The 22701-nt window shown below is 52.5% G+C and overlaps 1 protein-coding gene across 1 annotated transcript in view; it reads left to right on the top strand.

Annotated features, from left to right (window-relative positions):
• The first annotated feature begins 151 nt into the window (after nucleotides 1-151).
• The window catches only part of KDM5B (lysine demethylase 5B), a 40135-nt gene continuing 17585 nt past the window's right edge, over nucleotides 152-22701 (top strand). Inside the window, exons 1-10 of the mRNA XM_079763593.1 lie at nucleotides 152-492; nucleotides 10622-10699; nucleotides 11937-12059; nucleotides 13989-14159; nucleotides 17302-17436; nucleotides 18266-18362; nucleotides 19864-19973; nucleotides 20642-20800; nucleotides 21189-21308; nucleotides 22483-22641. Of these exons, the coding sequence (XP_079619719.1) occupies nucleotides 289-492; nucleotides 10622-10699; nucleotides 11937-12059; nucleotides 13989-14159; nucleotides 17302-17436; nucleotides 18266-18362; nucleotides 19864-19973; nucleotides 20642-20800; nucleotides 21189-21308; nucleotides 22483-22641 (1356 nt within the window). The 5' untranslated portion in view covers nucleotides 152-288. The remainder of the gene's footprint in view (nucleotides 493-10621; nucleotides 10700-11936; nucleotides 12060-13988; nucleotides 14160-17301; nucleotides 17437-18265; nucleotides 18363-19863; nucleotides 19974-20641; nucleotides 20801-21188; nucleotides 21309-22482; nucleotides 22642-22701) is intronic.

Raw genomic sequence — 22701 nt, 5'->3', positions numbered from 1 at the left:
GGCAGCGCCCGGGGCGCGCAGGGAGGGGTCCGTGGAGGCGGGACCGCGGGGCTGGCCCGGCCCGCCCTCCCTGGGGGCGGCGGTGGGGGCGGGGCGGGACTCCTTTTCCTGCCGCGGCGCGGAGGAGCACAGCGTGGCTGCGCAGACGCGGTGCCGCCATCCGCGGAGGGGGAGGAGGAGGAGGAGGAGGAGGAAGGCCGAGGCCCCGCGGAGGCTCAGCAGCCCGGCCGCCGTCCCCTCCCGCAGCCCGGACCCCCGTCCTCGTCCCGCGCCCCCCGAGCCGCGGCGATGGAGCCGGCCGCCGCGCCGCCCTCCTGCCCGCGCCCCGCGCCGCCGCTCGGGGGCCCCGGGCCGCTGGGCGAGTTCCTGCCGCCGCCCGAGTGCCCGGTGTTCGAGCCCAGCTGGGAGGAGTTCGCCGACCCGTTCGCCTTCATCCACAAGATCCGGCCCATCGCCGAGCAGACGGGCATCTGCAAGGTGCGGCCGCCGCCGGTGAGTGAGGGGCCGGGGCCGCGGGGAGCGGGGGCGGCGGGCGCGGAGGCCGGCGGGCGGGGACGTGCGGGCGGCGCGGGGCGCGGGTGCGGGCGGGGAGTCCCGTGCGCGCAGCAAAGTTTCAATATGGCGGCGGCCCGGTCCTTTGTGTGGCGGCGGCGGCGGCGGCCTCACCTGCCCCGCGCTCGGCCGGCACCGGGGCACCGGGGGCGGCGCCGGCACCGGGAGGGCGGGCGGCCGGGGGACGGGCGCGGCGCGCGGGCGGGGCGGCGGGGGCGCGAGGGCGGCGCCAGGCGGGACCCCCTTCGGGGCTGGGCCGGTGCCCTGCCCGGGGCTGGGGCGCCCCCTCGTGCCGGGGCCGGGGTAGGTGGGGGCCCCTGAAACGGTCCCCAACGGCTCCAACGTCCGCGGAGCAGAGGCCCCGCCGGAGCGGGACGCGCCCCGCACCCTCCACCCTCCACCCACCACCCCCGCCGGCCTCGTGGGGCGCAGGGGCCGTTGGGCCGGACGGCGGTTGGACGGCGGGGACCGTTGGGACGGGCTTTAACTGCCGCCGTGACGGCGGCCGACGAGTCGCCCCCCGCCCCGCCCCGCCCCTCCCTCCGCAAGGCCCGGCCCCTCCGGCCCCTCCCCGCCCCCCAGCCGGGTCCTCCCGGGGCGCCTCCGCCGTGACCTTCGCCGTTGCAGCGACTCCCTACGGCGATCCCCGCGTTTGGGGAGCTGTTTTCGGCCAATTCCCCACCAAGAACCCCGTATTTCAGCTTCCCCCCAATTAAAACACCGACCCCCCGTGCTGTAGTGTTTCTCAAGTTTGCAATCGGACCCGACCTGCGCGCCCAGGAAACTCCCGGCCCGCCGGGGTGGGGGGCGGGGGGCTGGGAAGCGGGGCGCAGCCCGGGGAGGTGCGTTCAGGGCGCAGGGACCCGCACGCGTCGTCGCGGGCCTGGCTCCAGCCCGGGCTTGGGTCTGGCGAATGCGCGTGGTTCCGACGCGGGGCGGCGGGCTGGGAAGGGTGCCAGCAGGTAGTGCTCGCTGCGTCCGTGGGGTTCACGCAGGCGGCGGGCAGCTGGGGAGAGTTCTCGGCCGCCGGAACGTGGCGTCCCGCCCCCGGGAGTGAGCTGCCCGCGTCGCGCTGTGGGAACGAGGCGGGGGAACCCGGGCCCCGACTCTCTCGACGCCTTTTCTGGGCCTTTTCCCCACAAAGACGGCTGGGTCAGGGGCTCGGGGCCCGGCCTGGCTCAGATGTGCACGGTGGTCCCTGCAGGGTGTGCGGTGGCACCATCTTGTGTGGAGAGGACGCCCCGCAGCCCCGCAGGCGGCCCCGCACCTGGCCCTGCTCCCCGGGCCCTGGCGGGCCTCGCTGCCTCCTTTGTCTCCACCTCCCGGGCCCAGGGGCAGAGTGGGGGCCGCGCTTGCGGTGGGTGGAATCGCGGGAGGAAACCTCCCCAGAAGTGGAGCTCTGGGGAGGGGTCTGGTGGGAACAAAGGCTTCTCGGGAGGTGGAAACAGTGTTCCCCAAAGTTGCGTGTTCGGGAGCTGATTGTGAACAAGTGGCTTCGGGTTGAGAAACAGAGTCCCGAAAAGGAGCGGTGTGGCGGTTTCCGCGGCCGTGGTTACATAATGTCTGTTTCTGGGTGAGTCTTGCCCGCTAAGTTTTGGGGCCCAGAGTGGCTGCTAAAATGGGGGCCCGTCTCCCGGTGTTTTGTCTTGGGAGGCGAGGGCCGGAATTAGGGAGCATTTGTTTGCTTTTGTTCGGTGGGTCTTCCGTTGGTGGCGTGGAGGTGGTGGGTAGCTGCTTCCTCAGTGAGGGAGGGGCCTAGACTGCCTTCCTTTTGGAGTCACGGGGGTTCTGTTCCACAGAAGTTGGTGGAAATGTAGGGAGAGACACGTGACCAGGGGATGAAGACCCCTCCTGAGGTAAAGGCCAATTCCATCAGCTGTCGGATAACCAGGCTTGGGTCCTGGGCTGTTTTCTTTTACTCTTCAGTTACCCTGACTTCTGGTTTTGTTACCTTGAAAACACAAATTTCCCTTTCCTCTGGATGTACTCGGTGTCTTTTTAAGGATAAGTCCCCTTTGCCGTGTCACTTTGTGGTGCTTGGAGATGATGATTTTAGGGATGGGACTATCAGGCAGACATAGTCGACTTTTGCATCTCCCACGTTGGATGGGAATGCATTTGATGGCTTTAATAACTTCCTTCCTTGCCCTCAAACGTTTGGCCATAGGTAGGCAAGATTTCACAAGTTTCTTCTTTGGCAATGTCCAAAAGTCAGGGATTTAAGTCAAACCCCAGATGGCACACGAGGCACATTTTTTCACCTTTAACTTCCTGTGGGTCATTAATTTGATCCCTTCATCATTGTAGCCAAAGTGTAAAACAAACGTTTAAGTGTTTTAACACAGCATCTTTGAGTGAGCCTATTGGTTCCACCCTTAGGAACGGATAAGAACTAAATCCTTTTTTTGTGCAATAGAAGTGTTAGTGATATGGAGCTCACGCTTTTTCCAGCCTGTCATTCTCTCCCATTTTCAGTTTGCTTGATTTTGTTGTTAATCCTCACTGGAGGATATATTTTTCCCCCACTGGTTTTTGTTTTGTTTTTTTAGAGAGTAGAAAGAAAAGAGTGGGGGGGGGGGGGGAGACGGCAAGAGAGAAATATCCACGTGAGAGAGAGAGAGAGAGACATGGATTGGTTGCCTTCCGCACACGCCCGGACCCGGGCTGAGGACTGAGCCTGCAACCCAGGTATGTGCCTTTGACCAGAGTCAAACCTGGGACCTTCGGTCCTAGGGTGGACCTCTATCCACTGAGCAAAACCCACTAGGGCCGGTTGATTGACTTGGGTCTAACCTTCTCTGGTTTTCTATTTTTGTGTGTGTCTGTCACAAAATTTTTCTGTTGTGATTCTTTGGCCAAGTTAAACCCTTGACATTTGGAGAAAAGGCTCATTAATAGAAACATTCTTAAGTGAAGGAAGAACATACAATTACTTTAAAAAATAACAGCTTTATTGAGATATAATTCATATACCGTACAATTCATCCATTTTTCATGTTTTCACAGAATTGTACAACCATCACCATAGTCCGCGCTAGAACATTTTTGTCACCCCAGAGAAACCCCATACCCATTTGTGAACTTTTTTTAAATCCTCACCTGAGAATATGTTTATTGACTTATTTTTATTTTTAGAGAGAGAGGAGCGGGGTGGGGGGTGGGGACAGACAGACAGACGGACATCGATATGAGAGAGAAACATGGATGGATCGCCTCCATATGTGCCCTGACGGGATTGGGACCTGCAGCCTAGCTGTCTTCCCTGAGGGGGAATTGAACCCACGACCTTTTGGTGTCGGGGAGAATGCCCCAGCCAACTGAATCACCCGCCAGGGCTGCAACTGGGTTTTAAAATCGGAGGTGGGAGAAACTGGTTTTAGATGATAGCTGTATGCATCCTAAAAGATTTCTTAAACGTTGTATTAACTTCACTGTCCTAGCATGGGATTAAAGAGGAAAATGTGCCTTTGTACACTTCCAAAAAATTCCTCCCAAAATGTTCCTTTTTCTTTCATTAACTATTCGATGAGTTCTGTGGTGAGTGTGCTTTCTTGTACGTCCAAGTGTATGTGAACCAGACTAATGAGAAGTTTCTGAGACCTTTCTGTGCCATAATTGTAAGATGTTCAGAACAAAGATATGGAATTTGACTTAATGCATTCCTGTAAGTCCTTTTAAAAAACACCACCACCACCAATTTAAATCTTCCCTTGTAGACCATTCCTCGTTCACCTGTTCATTTCAATCATACGCTTTCTTCCTGGGTATAAAGGAGTCGTTACTTTCCTCTGCCAGGGCCGGCAATTCCAGGTGTGAGTCACACACTTTTTATTATGGAAATATTCACGCATCTGCACGAGCGTGAGGAATAGAGAGCCCTTAGCGGTGTTCCTGGGATGGGAGAGCACAAAGCAGACGCAGCCCGGGCTGAGAGCGAACTAGTGGCCTAACTGCTGTCTTACAGGGATGAGTGGGGTTGGGCCGTTAGGAACGGGGTGCCAGCCTCCAGTGAGTGACGGGCACTGTCCCGTGAGGATGGGTTGCATTTCCGTCTGAGCGGTGGTTTTGTTGCTTTGTTACACGTTTGCTGGAACCTGTGTAGAGCTTGACCATCTTCAGGCCGTCTCTTGGCACACTGTTGGGGTGGTGGGTGGAGGGCATTCTGCATTCTGCTATTTGTCCAGTTTCCTCCCCGCCAGGTTTCATCAGCCGAACAGAGCTGGGAGTCAGGACCACCAGGACATAGCATCAGTCCGCTTCTGGAAAAGGAGTTTCACGGAAACGAATCGAAAGGCCCCGATGAGTGGGTCAGATTTGACTTTGAGCCCGGACCGCCGTTTCTCTGCAGCAGAATTGGCATCTAATGTGTAGGCAGTACCAGCTACATCAAAGAACAATTTAAAAGTCAGGTCACTGGGAAATACTTTGTGTCAATACCCCTGAAATCTAAGCGCTCTTCCCCTCACAAGAATAACTTCATTTCTCCGATGAAAGACCAGTTAACACTGGCAGGCGGAAGATCACATAATGAATGCTTTTTAGAACTTGATTTCATTTCACTTGGCAATCTGTTACTTTACAACAGATGTAAAACTTAGTACTATTTTGCTGGGATAAAAAGTTTTATCAAGGGGAGAGAGAGTGGATTTTTATGTGCTTTTAAAAGTCAGTTTCTCTTATGCAAATGAAGGAGTAACTGTTTCTAAATCTAAAAAACAAATAAGCAGGTAGAATCTTGAATCTAATTCCATCATGACCTCGGACAAAGTTATTTTTCTCCGAAGTAAGTATAAGGGGTTCTGACACTGACCTAGGGCTGCTGTCCGATTAATTAATTGATGGCTTGCAAGGAGCTTACCCCAAGCGTATTTGCTTACTGCAGGAGAATGGGGACAGACTTAGCGAGACAGGGGTTAGTGCCAAATACATGTCTCCTATAGTGAAGGGATTTTTAAAAAGTGAAAAGCCCACTCAGCATCAAAACTAGAATATACAGAATATAATTCTTCCATTGGTTTAGGCGGAGCTTTTCGTACCTGGGAACTTAAAAAAAATTAGTGTGATAAATTATTTCAGGAAGGTTGCAGGTTCGTGTGTGTGGCATGTATTTAGAGTGGTGTGTGTATACTGGCAGGAGTTGGTTTTGGTGAGTTGTGTGTTAAGAAGTGTTTAAAATTATTTAATTGCCCCTGGTATGGGATGGCAGTGATGCTGTGGAATCCAATTCTTGCCTGACAGGAGGGTAAATAGATTGAGTTTTAAATATTCTACGATTATTTTACTTGTAGAAGAGGCGAGGGATGGGGTAAAATTCACAGGCTGGATTATATTTATTTTATTCTTTACTATCAGGCAGACTTAACAAAAAAGCTAATTAGAACTTCTGTGTAATCACACAGACCTGGATTCTCCAGTGCTTTGTTAAGTAAATCTGCTGTCATTGGACCTCTAGCATTGCCTCTGAGGCAGACCCACATACTAGGGTACTCTGTTTCCAGAGTGGTTCTTTTTGTTTGTCTTTATCTTGAATCTAGAAATTCCCTTGATACTGCGTTCTAGATGTACGCAATGTTCTTCCCAGGGTGCCTGTGTCGAGTTTCACATCTGCCCGTGCTGGAGTTGAGTTGTGCACATGCAGCAGGCAGAGCTGAGCATTCCTGTGTGAATTCTCGCCCTCTCACCAGCTTGACCAAATCGTAACGTTGAGAGAACTAAAGTCTAAAACCTTGAGTGCTCTGAACACTTGGTTAGAGCTTTTATTAAGCATATTCCTATGAGGCATACATACTCCAGACTAAAGATACCCAAACATTGCCAGTTTACTCTAATCTCATAACTCTAGAAACAAAGAACAAATCCCAATCGAAACCACATAATTACAAGGTCTTTAAGGCAAGATCCTCCCAATTTTCTGTGTGGTTGTACCAACTCATCATTGGTAATATTTAAACCAGATGGTACCGCCCCCTCCTCGCCAGGAGGAAGGAGACCAGGAGAGCAGGATCTTCTGGGATTTGCATTCTGGTATCTTAATTTGTGGGTCAAAGGTGAGGGGGTGGAGGTGAGAGAGAGATCTATAAAGAGAATTTGGGGAGTACATATAACCTTCAGTTTGTAAGATTCCAGGGATTCCCAGCTTGTTCTTCTAGAGAGGCTCTTGGCCAGTATTCTGATACGTTTTGGACAAATTGAGAAGAGTCACCAAACTCCAGTGGGAGCTGGCATCCGGGCTCTGTGTAGGGTGTGGGTTTCGGGTTTGAGACATTTGTACTTGACGGCAGCCCATTCTTCTGGGTTCCTCTGCACCTGTGTTTTTTCACTGCTAACCTTGTGGCTGTCCCAACCTTCATTTGCAAAAATGCATGTTTTTCTTATATAATAGATATTGCTCACCAAGATTCTTTGAGGGGGCAGCGTTTAGAATTTGATTAGATGCAAGGTCATTTGGTTTGGGAGTTGGTTGGTATTAGAGAATGGAGATCCCGTGGGAAGGATACTAGGTAGGAATAGAACATGTGGCTTCTGGTATGTGTTCATCCTTGTTGCTGAGGGTGACGGTCCTATAGAAAGGAGGCTGTGCGGAGAAGGTAAGGGACTTGCCCACGATGTCACGGCGGCTAAAGGGCAGCGAGGAGCTCCACGGGCCGTGTTCCTCCCACACGGAGCGGCTCCCCCACAGATACCAGCAGTCACCAGCTTCTCCCCTCCCCTCCCCAGCTTCCTCCTGGCCATCCAGAGCCAACCGCAGGGAAACCAGTTAAGATCGTGAGATGCACGTATATGACATCATCGTACCATTTCTTTTAATTTTTTCCTACATTTTACTTTTTCCCCATCACCATTTACCCCCTTTACCCTCTCCTACCTCCCTCCTCCCCCACAATCTCCACACTGTTGTCCTTGTCCGTGAGTTCTTTTGTTTTGTTTTGCTCGACGAACCATGTCTTCTATTATATTTGTCTATAAAATTTTATTTTATTTTTTAAAATATACTTTTAATGGTTTCGGAGAGGAGAGAGAGAGAAACATCAATGATGAGAGAATCATTGATCGGCTGCCTCCTGCACGCCCCCTATTGGGGATCGAGCTCGCAACCCAGGCATATGCCCTTCGCTGGAATTGAACCCGGGACCTCTCCGTCTCCAGGCCAACACTCTCTCCACTGAGCCAAACCAGCTAGGGCTATCTATAACATTTTAAATCATACCTTCATTCTTTTAGTTTATCAATATGTATGAGCTTAGCCATTTCATGTGCTGTTTATTGGTTGGCCGGCTCATTTGTGTGGGAACTCCTGGCTCATCAATTTCACTGACCACTGTAGAACCCAAGCGTTTGAATTTTAAGTAGCTCTTCTGGTCATGCTGCAGCTCAGCCAACCGGGCTACCTGGGCAGGGCGCCTCTCCAAATACTTAATGTTTAGAAATTAAAACATTCTTTTAAGTAAGTAGTTCTGTGAAGCTGGACTGATGCTTTCGCCAGGCCTGTTCTGTCTATAGTCATCGTTTTCACACGTGTTCTTATCCTTTGGTCCTTACTGTTTTAATACCACGTATGTTTGCAGACGATGGTGTTGGTGTTTCGGGATCATTTCGGGGGTAGGATTAGGGAACACTGGTTTGACGTGTGTAAGGGAACACTGGTTTGACGTGTGTGTAAGGGAACACTGGTTTGACGTGTGTGTAAGGAATGTTGGCCTTGCTCACAGGTCAGGCATTGACTGTGGCTTTGTGGAAGGGATGAAAGAAAGTCTGCTTTTGATACCCGGTGGGCAGTTTGCTGGAAGGACGGATGGGATGGGGAACCTCTAGGGGTTCGATGAGGGCAGTTGGTTTCCAAGTTTGGACTGAGGACATGGGAGGGTTCGAAGGCCCTTTCAGCAGGTCCAAGGGAACTTCCTCTTGTCAACTAAACGCCAGCCACCATCTTTTCTTTCTATGTTTGAACCAAAACAACTGATGCTGCAACCGATGGGCTTCGGGAGGTAGGAAAGCCCAGCCTGTTCCTGTTGAGCCAGGCACACAGAACTGGAAAACGTTTGTGAAATAAAACAACGCCACTATCTTTTGCTTAATAAATGAATTGACTTTTAAAATGCCTTTTAATTTCTAATGTGATAAAAACAAATAGCTGTTTCTCATACAAATTTAAGCTCTTTGATGTCCTCACCTTTTAAGTTTAATAAAAAGGGGTCCTGCCCTGGCTGGTTTGGCTCAGTGGATAGAGCGTTGGCCTGCGGACTGTATACAGGGTCCCGGGTTTGATTCTGGTCAAGGGTGCATGCCTGTGTTGTGGGCTCGATCCCTGGTGGGGGGCTGCAGGAGGCAACCTATTGACAATTTTCTCTCATAGATGTTTCTGCCTCTCCCTCTCCCTTCCTGTGAAATCAGCAAAAATATATTTAAAAAGGGGGTGGGATCCTGAGGCCAGAACTTTGAGAGAGGTTGTGTTAGTAAGAAGGGAACGTTGCTTAGGCAAAGGCTCGACTCGGTAGGAAAGATGTCGTGCTGGGGAAGAGGGTTCTCGGTCGTCCTGGAAGAGGCCGTGTGGAACCAGGTGAGGGGTTGGTAACGGCTTCAGCTAGTTACCCATCTTTCCTTCCATGGGGTGAAAAAGTAAGATGTTCTGGATAGCCAGCAGGCCTGAGGTCTCTTCATTTCATTAAGTCTTAGCATCCTTCAGGAACCACTTTGTCAGTAACCTGGCCTGTGTCTCACTCGGATTCCTCCTGGGCCGCGCCCCACCAGGCTGCCCTGTTCATGGAGCTGTCACGTCTCTCTGGGCGCTCTTCTTAGCGATAACGGTTTCTCAGACGCTGCCTTGTTTTTGACGACCTTGTTTTTGGTTTTGAGGAGTACTGACCGGCTGGGTATGTTGTAGGACTTTATTTGATGTTTTTCTCAAGGTAAGACTGGGTAGATGAGCAGCTGAGTTGTTTTTTTAAAGGGACGTCTGTCTCTTCTTGCAGTCTTCCTGTTGTCTGTGGAAGGCTTTAAACATTAAAGCTGTGGGAGTTTGTGTATCATCTCAATGAAGGGAAAACCATGCACAGTGTGAACCTCAGTTGATACAATTGTCATCTAAGGAAGGAGTAGGTGTGTCTTCACTAAACAGTTCTTCCCTTTGTTTATAGTCTTGTCACTAAGTTGTCTTGATTGGCAACTTTTTAGCAGTCAGCTTTTGATTTTCTCCTTTTCCCCGTTAGCTCTATAGAAACATTTAAATGTAACTTTCCTGTTGCCCTGGTTGGGCAGCTCAGTTGGTTAGAGCGTCGTCGGATACGCCAGCGTTGTGAGTTCCATCCCCAGACAAGGCACACACAAGAACCAACCAGTGGTCTTAGCCAGTTTGGCTCAGGGCATAGAGCGGTGACCTGTGGACTCAGGGGTCCTGGGTGCGATTCCGGCCAAGGCACATGCCAGGGTTGTGGGCTCGATCCCCAGTAGGGGGTGTGCAGGAGGCAGCCAATCAATGATTCTCTCATCATTGATGTTTCTCTCTCTCTCTCCCTCTTCTTTCCTCTCTGAAATCAATAAAAAAATATATATTTTTAAAAAAGAATCAACCAATGAATGCATGAATAAGTGGAACAACAAATTGATGTCTCCCTTCTCTCTCTCTCTCTCTCTCAAATCAATAAAGTAAAAATAAATTAACTTTCCTAATTAGAATTTTTACTTGCTCAGAACATTTATTGAGCACCAGTAGCACTGTTTTATGAAGGCAGTTGTAATTTTTAATTCCTCTTTAGAAACCATTGTTACACTAACAAGTAGCTGGTGTCTGCCTGTCGAGCCAAATGAAACCCCATTCTTAAGAGTCCAAGCTGCTGTGCTCAGGTTGATTTCCCCCTCAAACTGCAGGATGTGAGATCTAGACCGTTGAATGAGGCTAAAACAAGCTTCCTTAAAGTATGGTGTTTTGTTTATAATGAGCACTATTGGAAAGTAAAGGAAATAACCTAAAAGTATCCATTAAAACCCTAGAACCCAGGGTTTTAATTGGAAATAATTTTTAAAATGCCAGAATTAGAAGTTCTTCTAACACAAGCCTTTGCCTCGTCCCCAGGATTGGCAGCCGCCGTTTGCATGTGATGTCGACAAGCTTCACTTCACGCCCCGGATCCAGAGGCTGAACGAGCTGGAGGTACTGTCTTCACTGCTGCGCTGGGGCCTGGGGCCTGGGGGATGGGGGAGCCCCCGGCCCTCTGAGGCTCCCCCACAGGGCTAGTGGTTTTAGTGAAACTAAAATATGGCCACATCACTGAAGATCATGGTAAAGAACATGGCAGCGGGGCCTTTGCAGCAAACCCATTTTCGTGGAAAACACCGATTTTTGTCCCTGGTTAGCCTATTCCTTCATCGAAATCCACGTTTAGATGGCACCCACTCAGATTTAGGTTTTGAAAGGAATGTCCTTTGAGAACCATCTAAAGGGAGAGATTCTTCAGCTCTGACTTTCTTCCAAACACACGTCTTCACCCCAGTTTGCTAGCACTTCAGTTTCCCGAGGAGTGAGCTGGGCTCGAGAGAAGAGCGTGGTCTCAGCCCCGTCTGCTGAGACCTAACTGCAGGGCGAGCAGGGCGGGTCACAGAGGAGGCAGGATGTTCACCATCATGTTTGCTGATCTGATTTTCGCTTTGGACCAGAGCACATTCTGTTTTTCTCTCCTAAGCGGACATTCTTAGTGGGAACGTGTGTCCCCGGGATTCTGTGGGCACTGCTGGCGCTGGCGTGCATTTTCAAGTTGAACTTGAACGACAGGAGATAGGCATAGCTTGGAGGTCCTGGGAGGTGGTTGGCAAGGTCTGAGCATTGCTCTCAGTTTGTTCTTGTGCCAGTTAAAACGTCTAAACTGCCTAACATTTACAAGGAAGGAAAAGAAAAATGACACAGTTTTAAAGGACTTGTGGACTACTGTGGTAATCTGTTAAAGGAATCGCACTTAAGAAACTTACCTGGTTTTCTGTGGTCGCTAAGTCCTCAGGACTTGTTAGAATTCATACAGAATCACTGTCGCCAACCTGCTTTCAGATGGTTGGTGAGCAGGTAAGAACACGGGTGCTTTGGGAGAACAGGCCTCCAAAGCACCGACGTGGTGAGGGGGAGGGAGCGTGGGGCAGCTGACTTGTCACACGGCTGTCACCGGCGCCCTTAGGAAGCACTCGCAGAGCCGAGACGCCGCGGGGCTGACGGGGGCTTAGCTCTTTGCTGGGACACAGTAGTCGTGGAATTAAATTTCTTTTGAGTTAAATAATTATTTAACCAGCTTTATCTTGTATCTTTTTGACAGTTTATTGAATTCAAAAGTGTTCTTGCACTTCAATATTGTGAGAAGGAAAATACCTTAACATAAGATTAAACACAATTCTGTGTTGTTTAGGCTCAGACCCGTGTAAAACTGAATTTCCTGGACCAGATTGCCAAGTACTGGGAGTTGCAGGGCAGCACGCTGAAGATCCCCCACGTGGAGAGGAAGATTCTGGACTTGTTTCAGCTGAATAAGGTGAAAGGCACTGAGCGTCTCTCCCTTAACCGTCCTTCTGGCAGCACAAATGGGGTCTTCTTTACCTTAAAGCACAAACTTCTTGTTTGAAATGTGTAAAATGAAATGCTTCGTTCGGTTTAGTTGATTGGGCTCTTACTTGGCACATCTTGAAAGCCTTATCTTGTGAAATATTTTGCCACCACCTGTTTTTCTGTTTTGTTTTGTTTTTAAATTGATTTTTATTGATTTCAGAGAGGAAGGGAGAGGGAGAGATAGAAACATCAATGATGAGAGAGAATCGTTGATTGGCTGCCTCCTGCACGCCCCCCACTGGGGGTTGAGCCCACACCCCAGGCATGTGCCCTTGATTGGAATCGAACCTGGGACCCTTCAGTCCACAGGCTGATACTCTCTATCCACTGAGTCAAACCAGCTAGGGCTCTGTTGTTGTTTTTTAAACCTTCCTATTTTATTACAAACTAGAGGCCTGGCCTTCTTGCAATCCGTGACCCCTCAGGGAATGTTGGAGAGCCGGTTTCGGCCCGATCCCCGCAGGCCAGGCTGTGGGACCCCACTGGTGCACGAATCCATGCACCAGGCCTCTCGTATTCATATAAGATCTTTGGTTAATCTCTTCCCGCCCGCCCCCTTCCCTCTGAGATTCATCAGTCTGTTCCATGTTTCCATGCCTGTGGTTTCCACTCCTGCGTTGAGCGTCTGCCCCGTGGTGGTCAGTGTGCGTCATAGCTACTGGCTGGTTGCTTAGGCTTTTATATATATACTAGAGGCCTGGTGCATGAGTTTATGCACCAGTGGGGTCTCTTGGGGTGGCCTGCGGGGATCGTGCCCCAGCTCATGCCCCCAGCCTTGCAGCCCTGCAGCCTTGCCTGGCACCCCGCCATGGCCTGGCGCTGCCCCCTCACCTGCTCCCCTATCCTGCCTGCGGGGCGATCCATCGGGCCAGGCCTCCTGCCCAGCTCCCTCAGTGCCGGGGGGCGATGGGGCCCCCGCCTGGCACCCGTCTTGGCCAGGTGCTGCCCACTCCCCTGCTCTGCCGTTCTGCCAAGGTTCCGCTCCCGTCAGGGCTCATCGGGGGGGCGCCTCCACTGCTGCCTGCTGCCAGCACCGCATCGCAGATGCCAGCCGTGTTCCACGACACCCCCTGGTGGTCAGCGCATCATAGCGAGCAGCTGAACTCCTGCCAAAGGGGACAATTGCATATTAGGCTTTTATTATATAGGATAGCCAGGACAACTGAGGCTCAGAGAAAACTGACCGAATTAAAAGGTTCAAGTCATAATTTAATAACAAGGTTCCAGCCTTAAGTCTACGTTCTTCCTATCAAACACACTGCCATCCTCCCTCCTTCGTAGCTTGTGGGGATTTAAAGGGTCACTGAGTCGGATCCTTTCTGTAGAGAGAGATTTCATTGTTAACCTAGTGCTTCCTCCCAGACAATCTTCACTGCTGCGGGGAAGTAGCTTTTGGGGTACAGAACCATTGTGGAGTAGCTGTCAAAGCGATGTTTAATTTTCCAGCTTAAAAATAACGGTGTCGCCCTGCCGGTGGCTCAGGTGGTTGGGAGCTTCATCCCTACACGTAGAGCTTGCGTGTTGGTTCCTGGGCAGGGCATACACTTAGGTTGGGAGTTGGGTCCCCAGTTGGGGGTGTATAGGAGGCAACGTGTTAATGTTTCCTCTTTCATCCATGTCCCCCCCCCCCCCCCAGAAAAAAATCAATTAAAAAACATATCCTCTGGTGAGGATTACAAAAAAAAAAGATTCTTTAAAAAGAAGTAGTGTGTGTGTATTTCCTTATGGCTTAGAAAATGCATTGTTAGAAGATTACCAGAGCTGAGGACATTTTGTTTTTGGAGTCATACCTAGGCACGAGGGAATTAGAAGTGGTTTCTGTGTAGGTGTTTCTAATTTCTTTTTCTTTTAACAGTTAGTTGCAGAAGAAGGTGGATTTGCCGTTGTTTGCAAGGATAGAAAATGGACCAAAATTGCCACCAAGATGGGGTTTGCTCCTGGCAAAGCCGTGGGCTCCCACATCAGAGGGCACTACGAGCGCATCCTCCACCCCTACAACCTGTTCTTGTCGGGAGATAGTCTGAGGGTGAGTCTTGGGGGGCCTCCCTCTGTTGTATTCACGGGTGGTCCGCACGCTGTCTCCATGGGGAGCGAACAGGCCTGGATTGTGTGTGGAAGACTTTGTTTTGTGAATTATTCTTCATTTCTTGTTCTGTATTGAGAGCAGCCGTGGGACGAGGAAGGCAGTGGAGGACACAAAGCCCTTCTGCCGTCAAAGCCAGGTCTGGAGTAACCTCGCTCCACACGTCCTCCCTCCGCCCGTCGTGCTGGCGCTCTGCGCTGGCCTGCTGCTGAGTGAACCCTGCTTGTCACACGAGTGCAGCCTGCGGACGCCGTGCTACCGGCTGTCCTGCCAGCTGAGCTCTCCGGGGTGCTGTCAGAAAAGAAGGGGGCGGGAGAGAAACATCAACTGGTTGCTTCCTGTATGTGCACACGGACTAGGGCTCTACATACATTTTTGTTCGTTTCTGGAAAATAATTTCCAGAGGAAAGGAGAATTGGAATACATTTTTTAAAAATATATTTCATTAATTTTTTACAGAGAGGAAGGGAGAGGGATAGAGAGTTAGAAACATCGATGAGAGAGAAACATCGACCAGCTGCCTCCTGCACACCCCCTACCGGGGATGTGCCCTCAACCAAGGTACATGTCCTTGACGGGAATCGAACCTGGGACCTTTCAGTCCGCAGGCCGCCCCTCTAGCCACTGAGCCAAACCAGTTTCGGCCATTTTTTTTTTTTTTTTTTTTTTAATGAAACGTAACAACGATGCCACCACCCACACCCATCAGAAAAGGGTCCCCGGGCCGGTGGGCGCGGAGGAGCGGACTGCTCATCGGCTGGTGGGCAGCAGAGTGGGGCAGCCGCTGGCGAAGACAGTCTGGTGGTTTGTTAGAAAAGGAAGCATACTGTTAGCATATGATCTAGCGTTTGTGCTGCTTGGTATTTACCCAAAGGAGTTGAAAACTTATGTCCACGCAGAAACCTGCACGTGGGTGTTTATAGCAACGTTGTTCATAATTGCCAACGCTTGAGAGTATCCAAGATGTCCTTTAGTGAGTGAGTGGATAAATAAACTGGTATACTCAGACAATGAAGGAGAAATGAGCTCTCAGGCCATGAAAATCACAGGGACCCTCACGTGTATGTGACTCAGTGAAGCCAGTCTGGTAAGGTTACATGGTGTATGATTCCAACTCTGTGACTTTCCAGAAAAGGTAGCACTAGAGACAGTCAAGAGCTCAGTGGTGCCAGGGGGAGGGGGGTGGGGGGGAGTGGGCAGAGCACAGAGGAGTGTTAGGGAGTGGACCTGTTCCGGGTGATGCTGTCCTGGTGCCTACATCTTCATACACTTATCCAGACCCGTAGGGTGTGCCGCACCGCGTGGACCCTCCTGTGTCCGCGGACTCCGGGTGGGGAGACGTGTCAGTGCAGGCTCATGCATGTGCACACGCACGATGGCTCTGGTGGGACACGTGGATCAGGGGGAAGCGATGTATGTGTGGGGCAGGGCCCGCTGGGCCTTCCTGTCAGCTGTGCTGTAATTGTCACTGTTTGTAGGCAGCTCAGCAGTGGGCGTCTCCGTCACCTCGTCAGTACTGCCTTTTCAGATGAGGGAGAGGGGAGGACGTCCATTTGTTCCACTTATTGACACGCACACGCACACACACACACACACACACACACACACACACACACACGATTGAACCGAGGAAGGCATGGCGGTTCTTACTCCACTCCTTAGGTGGGTGTTGGGAATGGGTGTGTGAGGTGGGTGCTGGGTTGTCTGTCGTTCTCCTGCCGTCCTCTGGGCTCTTTCTGCACGTGTTCCGAGGAGGGAGCCCGCTGAGAGGTGGGCCTGGATGGCCGTGATGGTGCCGTGGAGCAGGCGTCTAGGAGGTCACGGCGACAGTGCTGCTTATCCCACGTGCGGCTGGTGTGCGCACTGATCCCCATGGTGCACCTGGGAGCCTGCTGTCCGGGTGGAATTCATGTGGATTTTTCTGGCACGTCTTGTACCAGCATCACACATCCTCTTCAGCGAGCTTAGAATCAAACCAAAAGGAAAAATGAAAGCGCGGTGAGACCTTCCCGGGTGAAAGCCAGCTGTGCCGTGGCTGACTCACCGGTGAGCCTCTGCCTGTAGGTACACTTGGTAGGGAGACTCCTATGTCCGGTGACCCGTTTTCTCAATTGAGGTGGTACCTTTCTATAACACACATGTTCATTGATGTCGGAGAGGAAGGGAGAGGGAGTGGGAGAAACATCCATGGTGAGAGAATCATGGACCGGCGGCCTCCTGCACGCCCCCTACTGGGGATGGAGCCCACAACCCGGGCCTGTGCCATGACCGGGAATTGAACCCGGGACCCTGCAGTCTGCAGGCCGATGCTCTATCCACTGAGCCACACCAGCTAGGGAAGGTGATGCCTTTTAATAGAACGTTGCCATGTAAACGATAAAGCTGTAAATTTTTTTGTTGTTAATCTTCACGGAGGATATTTTTCCATTGATTCTGAGGAGAGTGGCAGGGAGGGGGGAGAGGAACAAGGGTCTGAGAGCACATGCAGTGGCTGCCTCCGCACACCCGGCGAGGAGCCCTGCACGGGTCCGTGCCCTTGTGACCTGAGCACCTGAAGGTGAGCCTTTCAGAGCGGAACGTGTTCTGGGAACTGGGAGAGCTTTTCTGACAAGGTGGCCGTGGATGCCCCGACGGCTGCAGCTGGCTTATGGGGAAGCTCAGTGCTGGGCCTCCTGAGGACACAACAGCTAAGTGAATCCAAGCACACCTCCCACTGGCTCAGAAGATGCCACGTGGTGTGCGCAGAGCAGGGCCTGGGGCAGTGGCTCCACAGGAATTCAGGGTCATGTGACAAGGGCACAAAACTCGTGGCCTTCCTATGAACAGACACCCAAGTCCCCCCACCCCCCTTCCCTGCACACGGCTACTGGGCAGGACTGATGGGGAAGAAAAGCTGCAGGATTGTGTGTGTGTGTGTGTGTGTGTGTGTGTGTGTGTGTGCGCGCGCGTGTGTGCATGTGTGAGACAGGCACGTGTGGACTTGGTGTTTATTTAGATTTAAAAAACTGCAGGCCTGTGTGTCTGTAATAGTAATTGTGAGGTTGTCTAGGCTTTAACGTCGGGGGTCCTTGTGTGTTATTCCCAGTGTCTGCAGAAGCCTAACCTGGCCACAGACACCAAGGACAAGGAGTACAAGCCCCACGACATTCCCCAGAGGCAGTCTGTGCAGCCCCTGGAGACCTGCCCCCCCGCCCGGCGAGCAAAACGCATGCGAGCAGAGGTGAGAGCTGCGCGCGCCTGTCTGGCCCGGGTGCTGTCTGTCCCACGCAGGCGCTCGTAGTGAGTCTCCAGCCGCCTTGGTCTTGCAGAGGGGCTGGGTGTGCTCTGGCTTCTGTATGTGGGGGAACTGTGCTGCCAGAGGGTGAGGAATCCAAGCACTCGCTCTGGTTCATGCAGCTGGACAGACGGCTGCTCACGTGTTAACCGCCGTGGGAAGAGGCATCCACACGCTGGCCCTGGGCTTCCTGTCGCCTCAGGAGCTCAGGCTGTGCCGCTGGGAGGTGTGACGCTGGAGAGAACTCTTTAAAATCCGACCTGAGGATACGCTTTCTTAGAGACACATCGACTGGTTGCCTCCCACATGCACCTGACGGGGCTGGGGAACTTGCAGCCAGGTGCGTGCCTGTGGCCGGGAATCAAACCCGGGACCCTCCCATCAGCAGGCCGGCGCTCTAACCCCGGAGCCAGTTGGCCAGGGCCTTTACAAAAATAGAGACATTAGATAATAGCGAAGCCATTTTTCTCATGTTTCCGCAAAAGGAGCATGGAGTCTGGCAGTCCCTGATGCTGAGACAAAAGGATGAAGCGGCTTTGGGGAGGGAGCCTTGACTGTCAGAAGCCGTCAGAGTGGAGCGTGAGGACCCACGAGGAGGACCAGCTTCCTCCCCCATTTCTTCAACAATAGCCATCTCGAGGGTAGAGAGAAGGGCGTTTGAATACCATGCTAATAGAGACAGTTTATAGGATTATCGCCCCTTGAGATTCCAGGTAGAGCTGAGATGTATTTGTTTTTAGAGGATGTATTTATGTGTATGTCAATTTTTTTAAAGGCCATGAATATTAAAATAGAATCAGAAGAGACCACAGAAGCCAGAACTCACAATCTGAGACGTCGAATGGGTTGTCCAACTCCAAAATATGAAAATGGTAAGGAGGCTGATCTGTGAATAGGAAAGTCGTAAAAAGGAAGTGAAAACGCTGTTTTGTTTGTTAAGAAAACACGGTGGCAGCTATTGCCTAGGAAGCACGGGGTGAGGAACCGATGTCACGTGTTAATGTCCTTCTCACAGTTACGTCGGCCAGGCACCCGCAGGCACATGGGAGTGTAGCTGCTGCTCTGAAACGGGGCTCAGCAGTTAGTGCGGGAGCAGTGGCTTGTGGGAAGCACTGTGCCTTTGTGCGTGTCTGATAGAGTCACTTCCACGTGGTGGCAGACCTGCTTTCTGAATCTGAATTCGGGTGGAAAGTGGTTTGCCTGGCCTTGCTGGAGGCCAGGCACTGAGAGGTGCAGGCTTGGGGCTCGCAGGAGGAGTCCTGTGTCCTGGGCAGGCAGTCCCGGGCCTGGTTCCGGTGATGGGCGAGGGCGACGGAGGCAGAGCCGTGGAATGGGAAGTGATTTTTAAAAACACAGACCGAGCCCTGTCTTGGCCCCTGACTGTTTTTGACCGTAGAGATACTCCTTGATGGCCTCCAATGTGGGTTTTCTTATCCCTGGGATGGATTTGTTGCAAAGGATTAGTAACTTATGGAAGCCTTTAGCACGGTGCCCACCGCAGGGTAGTTCATACGGCCAGTGTTTCAGCCGCCGTTCCTTTGGAACCAGGAGGCCGGGAGCGGAGGCAGCGCGGGGCGGGCAGGTCCAGGCTCTCAGTCGGGCCACGAGAGCTTGCCTGATACAGTATGTGTTCTGTTGTTGTTTTTGCTTTTTTACTGAATGTATTGGGGTGACGTTGGTTAATAAAGTTACAGTAGGTCCTCGGGTTACAGCGGAGGTCCGTTCCATGGCGCGACGTGAGGCGATTTTCGCCGTCAGTCGGAACCCACCTACATGAGCACCTACGTCACTCACGGGGGGCACAGACACAGCAGGAATGAAGTGAAACAGTAAAAAATTTTAAAAGAAAGAGAACAATTCCTGACCTTTACTTGTGGTAAATAAACGATAAAAAACATAAAGCACGTATGTGCATACGTCGAAATGACGGAACTCTTTTTTATAAATACATGGGAGATGGCGACGTAACCACGAACGGCACGTCGAGTCGGACGTACCCGAGGACTGTCAGTCTGTAGGCTTCAGGTGTACGAGTCTGTAACCCAGCGTCTCACACTGTGTCGTGTGCTCTCCACCCGTTCACCGGCCCGGGTCTCCCTCCATTTCCATTCATCCCCTTCACCCTCTTCTGTCCCCTCCTCACCCTCAGTACGTGGTGTTTTAAACGGTTACAGATCTGAGCAGCATCTGTACCCCATCCTGAACTTGAATGGGGTGAGCGTTTATCATGAGTTGAGCACAGTAACGCGGGCGCCACTGCTGCTGAGCGGGAGGAACCGGGAGGCTGTGGGCGTCCTGTGTGCGATGGGGAGGGAGAGAGGAGGGAGGAGGCCGAGCAGGGGACAGAGCGCTGACGTGGATTGCCTCTTGCAGAGAAAGACGTGAAAAGCAGCATCAAGCAGGAGCCCTTGGAGAAGAAAGAGCACGTGATCGAGAGTGAGAGGGAGAAACCCAAGAGCCGACCGAAGAAAACCACCAGTGCTGTGAGTCGACCTCTTTGAACACTGGACCCCGAGCTTCCCTTTCTGCCTTCCTGAGGCCTGCCAGCTCAGTGTCTGACACGGGAAAGACCTTTTCAAGTCAGTTGATCGTATCAGCCTATAAATGAGGAGACACACGGATACGTGAGCACTGAGGGGGGGAGCGGGTGACTCAGAATTGCTCACGCATCGCGAGCTCCTCCCGATGAGCTGAAGGCTAGATCAAATCAACGGGTGTTGCCCGGCCGGCGTGGCTCAGTGGTTGAGCATCGACCTACCTGGCATGAACCAGTAGGTCACGGTTGGATTCCCGGGCAGGGCACACGCCTGGCTTGTGGGCTTGATGCCCAGTGGGGGGCGTGCAGGAGGCAGCCGATCCATGATTCTTTCTCATCACTGACGTTTCTATCTCTTCCTCTCCCTTCATCTCTGAAATGAATTCAAATATATTTTTTTAAAAACCAAGCAGGTGTTTTCCAACTTTCCAGCTCAGAAGGAGAAGGGAGGCGTGGGGAGCAGGTGCTGGGCGGCCTGTGTGCACAGGGTCCGGGGGGTGTCGGGGGGAGCAGGTCACTTGCAGCCGGGAGAGGCTGGGTCATACCCGCGGCCAGTGAGTGCTCAGAATCTCACGAAGCCGATGACTCAGCACCCGTGCCGTGTCCTGGCTGCAGGTGGACCTGTACGTCTGCCTCCTGTGCGGCAGCGGCAGCGACGAGGACCGGCTGCTCCTGTGTGACGGGTGTGACGACAGCTACCACACCTTCTGCTTGGTCCCACCCCTGCACGACGTGCCCAAGGGAGACTGGCGGTGCCCGAAGTGCGTGGCCCAGGTGAGAAGGGACGGCAGGGCGGGCGAGGCGGTGCACGCTGTCCGCGGCCTCGGTTCAGACGTGGCCTTTGGGGATATGTCCTCAGAGAACCGGGCGGCCTGCACAGGGAGGCGGGGCTCCCCCTGAGCCGAGCGAGAGGCAGGAGAGCGTTAATAACACACTCGAAGCTGTTTCCATGCATAAAGCACTGTGTGTGTGCTCTTCGCCGAGATTCTTAAACGCCGAACGGCTGTAACAATGAAAGTGTGACTTCAGTCCACAGGCAACCACGGCTGCCGTTTTGATGTATATTCACCCAGACTTCTTTCTGTTTAAAGGAGTGGAGTTGTATCCATGAGCAGCTGTGGTCATCTGCTTTTCTGTGTGTAAATTACTGTTTTTTGGGCAGGAGTGCAGTAAGCCACAAGAAGCATTTGGCTTTGAGCAAGCAGCCAGAGACTACACCCTCCGTACTTTTGGGGAAATGGCAGATGCGTTCAAGTCTGACTACTTCAACATGCCAGTCCACGTATGTACACGCATGCTGCTTTGGTTTAGGATTTGAACAACTTTTGGGAAAGGTGGGTCTGAAGGCAAATTTGAGATGGCACTTACCTCTGGTAGTCACTGGTCGTGCACAGGGAAACCTGTCATTCGTTTAGTGGCATTAAGTCCCACAGAATTCTTACATGCTTTCCAGGTTTTCATTTGATTTCTCTAGAGATAGGTGTTGCCACACAGATGGCACAGCAGCAGTAACAGCATCAATACACGAAGTCTCCACTAGTCCTCCCAGCTCAGCAAATGTAATTTAAAGAAAACTCACAAGATGTATTGAGTGACCAATCTGTGTGCCACTTAGTGCACCGTGCATTGGAAACTCGTTCACACACTGTTACGTTGTCGTGTGCCTCACCCAGCATTTAACGCTCATCACGGGAACACACAGAATTAAAGGCTTCGCCGTAAGGATGGATTCCTGAGCCGCTCCCCCCCCCCCCCCCCATGGGGTGCTGCAGGGACCTCCCGCACGCTGGTCGTGCCGCTGGGTCGTGTCCGTGGGGTGGTGACTGACGTCAGATGGCTGCTGGCCGTCCATGGCCCCGAGGATCTGGGGGACCCTGGCTCCCTGACATCACGAACGTCAGCTGTCACGTGACGGGGCTAAGGCTCCGGTGACGCCCCCTTCCGTTCTCCGGCCCCTTGTGCATCGTGCCCAGGTGTTTGCTCACCCAGGCCTGCCGCTTGTCCATGGCCGCCTCTGTCTCGGGTTGGCTTTTTTGTTTTAAATATATTTTTATTGATTTCAGAGAGGAAGGGAGAGGGAGAGGGAGAGAGAGATAGAAACATCCATGATAAGAGAGAATCATTGACCGGCTGCCTTCTGCACGCCCCCCCACTGGGGATGGAGCCTACAACCTGGGCCCAGGTGCCCTTGCCGGGATTCGAACCTGGGATCCTTCCGTCCGCAAGCCGACACTATCCACTGAACCACACCAGCTTGGGCGAGAAACGTGAATTCTTAACCATCGTTACTCTTGGTTATTAAATAGCTTTACTGTCTGTACTCCCAGGTGGAGCAGAGAAGCGTGCTCCGTAGGTGAGGTCCTGGGGCCCCTGTCACTCGCCCCGGCAGGCTGGCCGCCGGCAGTGCGTGTCTGGAAATGGGTCCCTGCTCTGGCTTACGATGGCTCTGTCTCCAGATGGTTCCCACTGAGCTGGTGGAGAAGGAATTCTGGCGCCTGGTGAGCACCATCGAAGAAGACGTCACCGTCGAGTACGGAGCCGACATCGCCTCCAAGGAATTTGGCAGTGGCTTCCCCGTCCGCGACGGCAAGGCCAAGCTCTCCCCCGAGGAGGAGGTGGGTGCCTGTCCCTGACCCAGGGGGCGGGTCCTGGGCCAGCGGCAGCCTCGATGCACA

This window comes from Cnephaeus nilssonii, assembly GCF_951640355.1.
Source record: "Cnephaeus nilssonii genome assembly, chromosome: 23".
Taxonomy (NCBI): domain Eukaryota; kingdom Metazoa; phylum Chordata; class Mammalia; order Chiroptera; family Vespertilionidae; genus Cnephaeus; species Cnephaeus nilssonii.
This window is presented reverse-complemented; position numbering and strand designations above follow the sequence as displayed.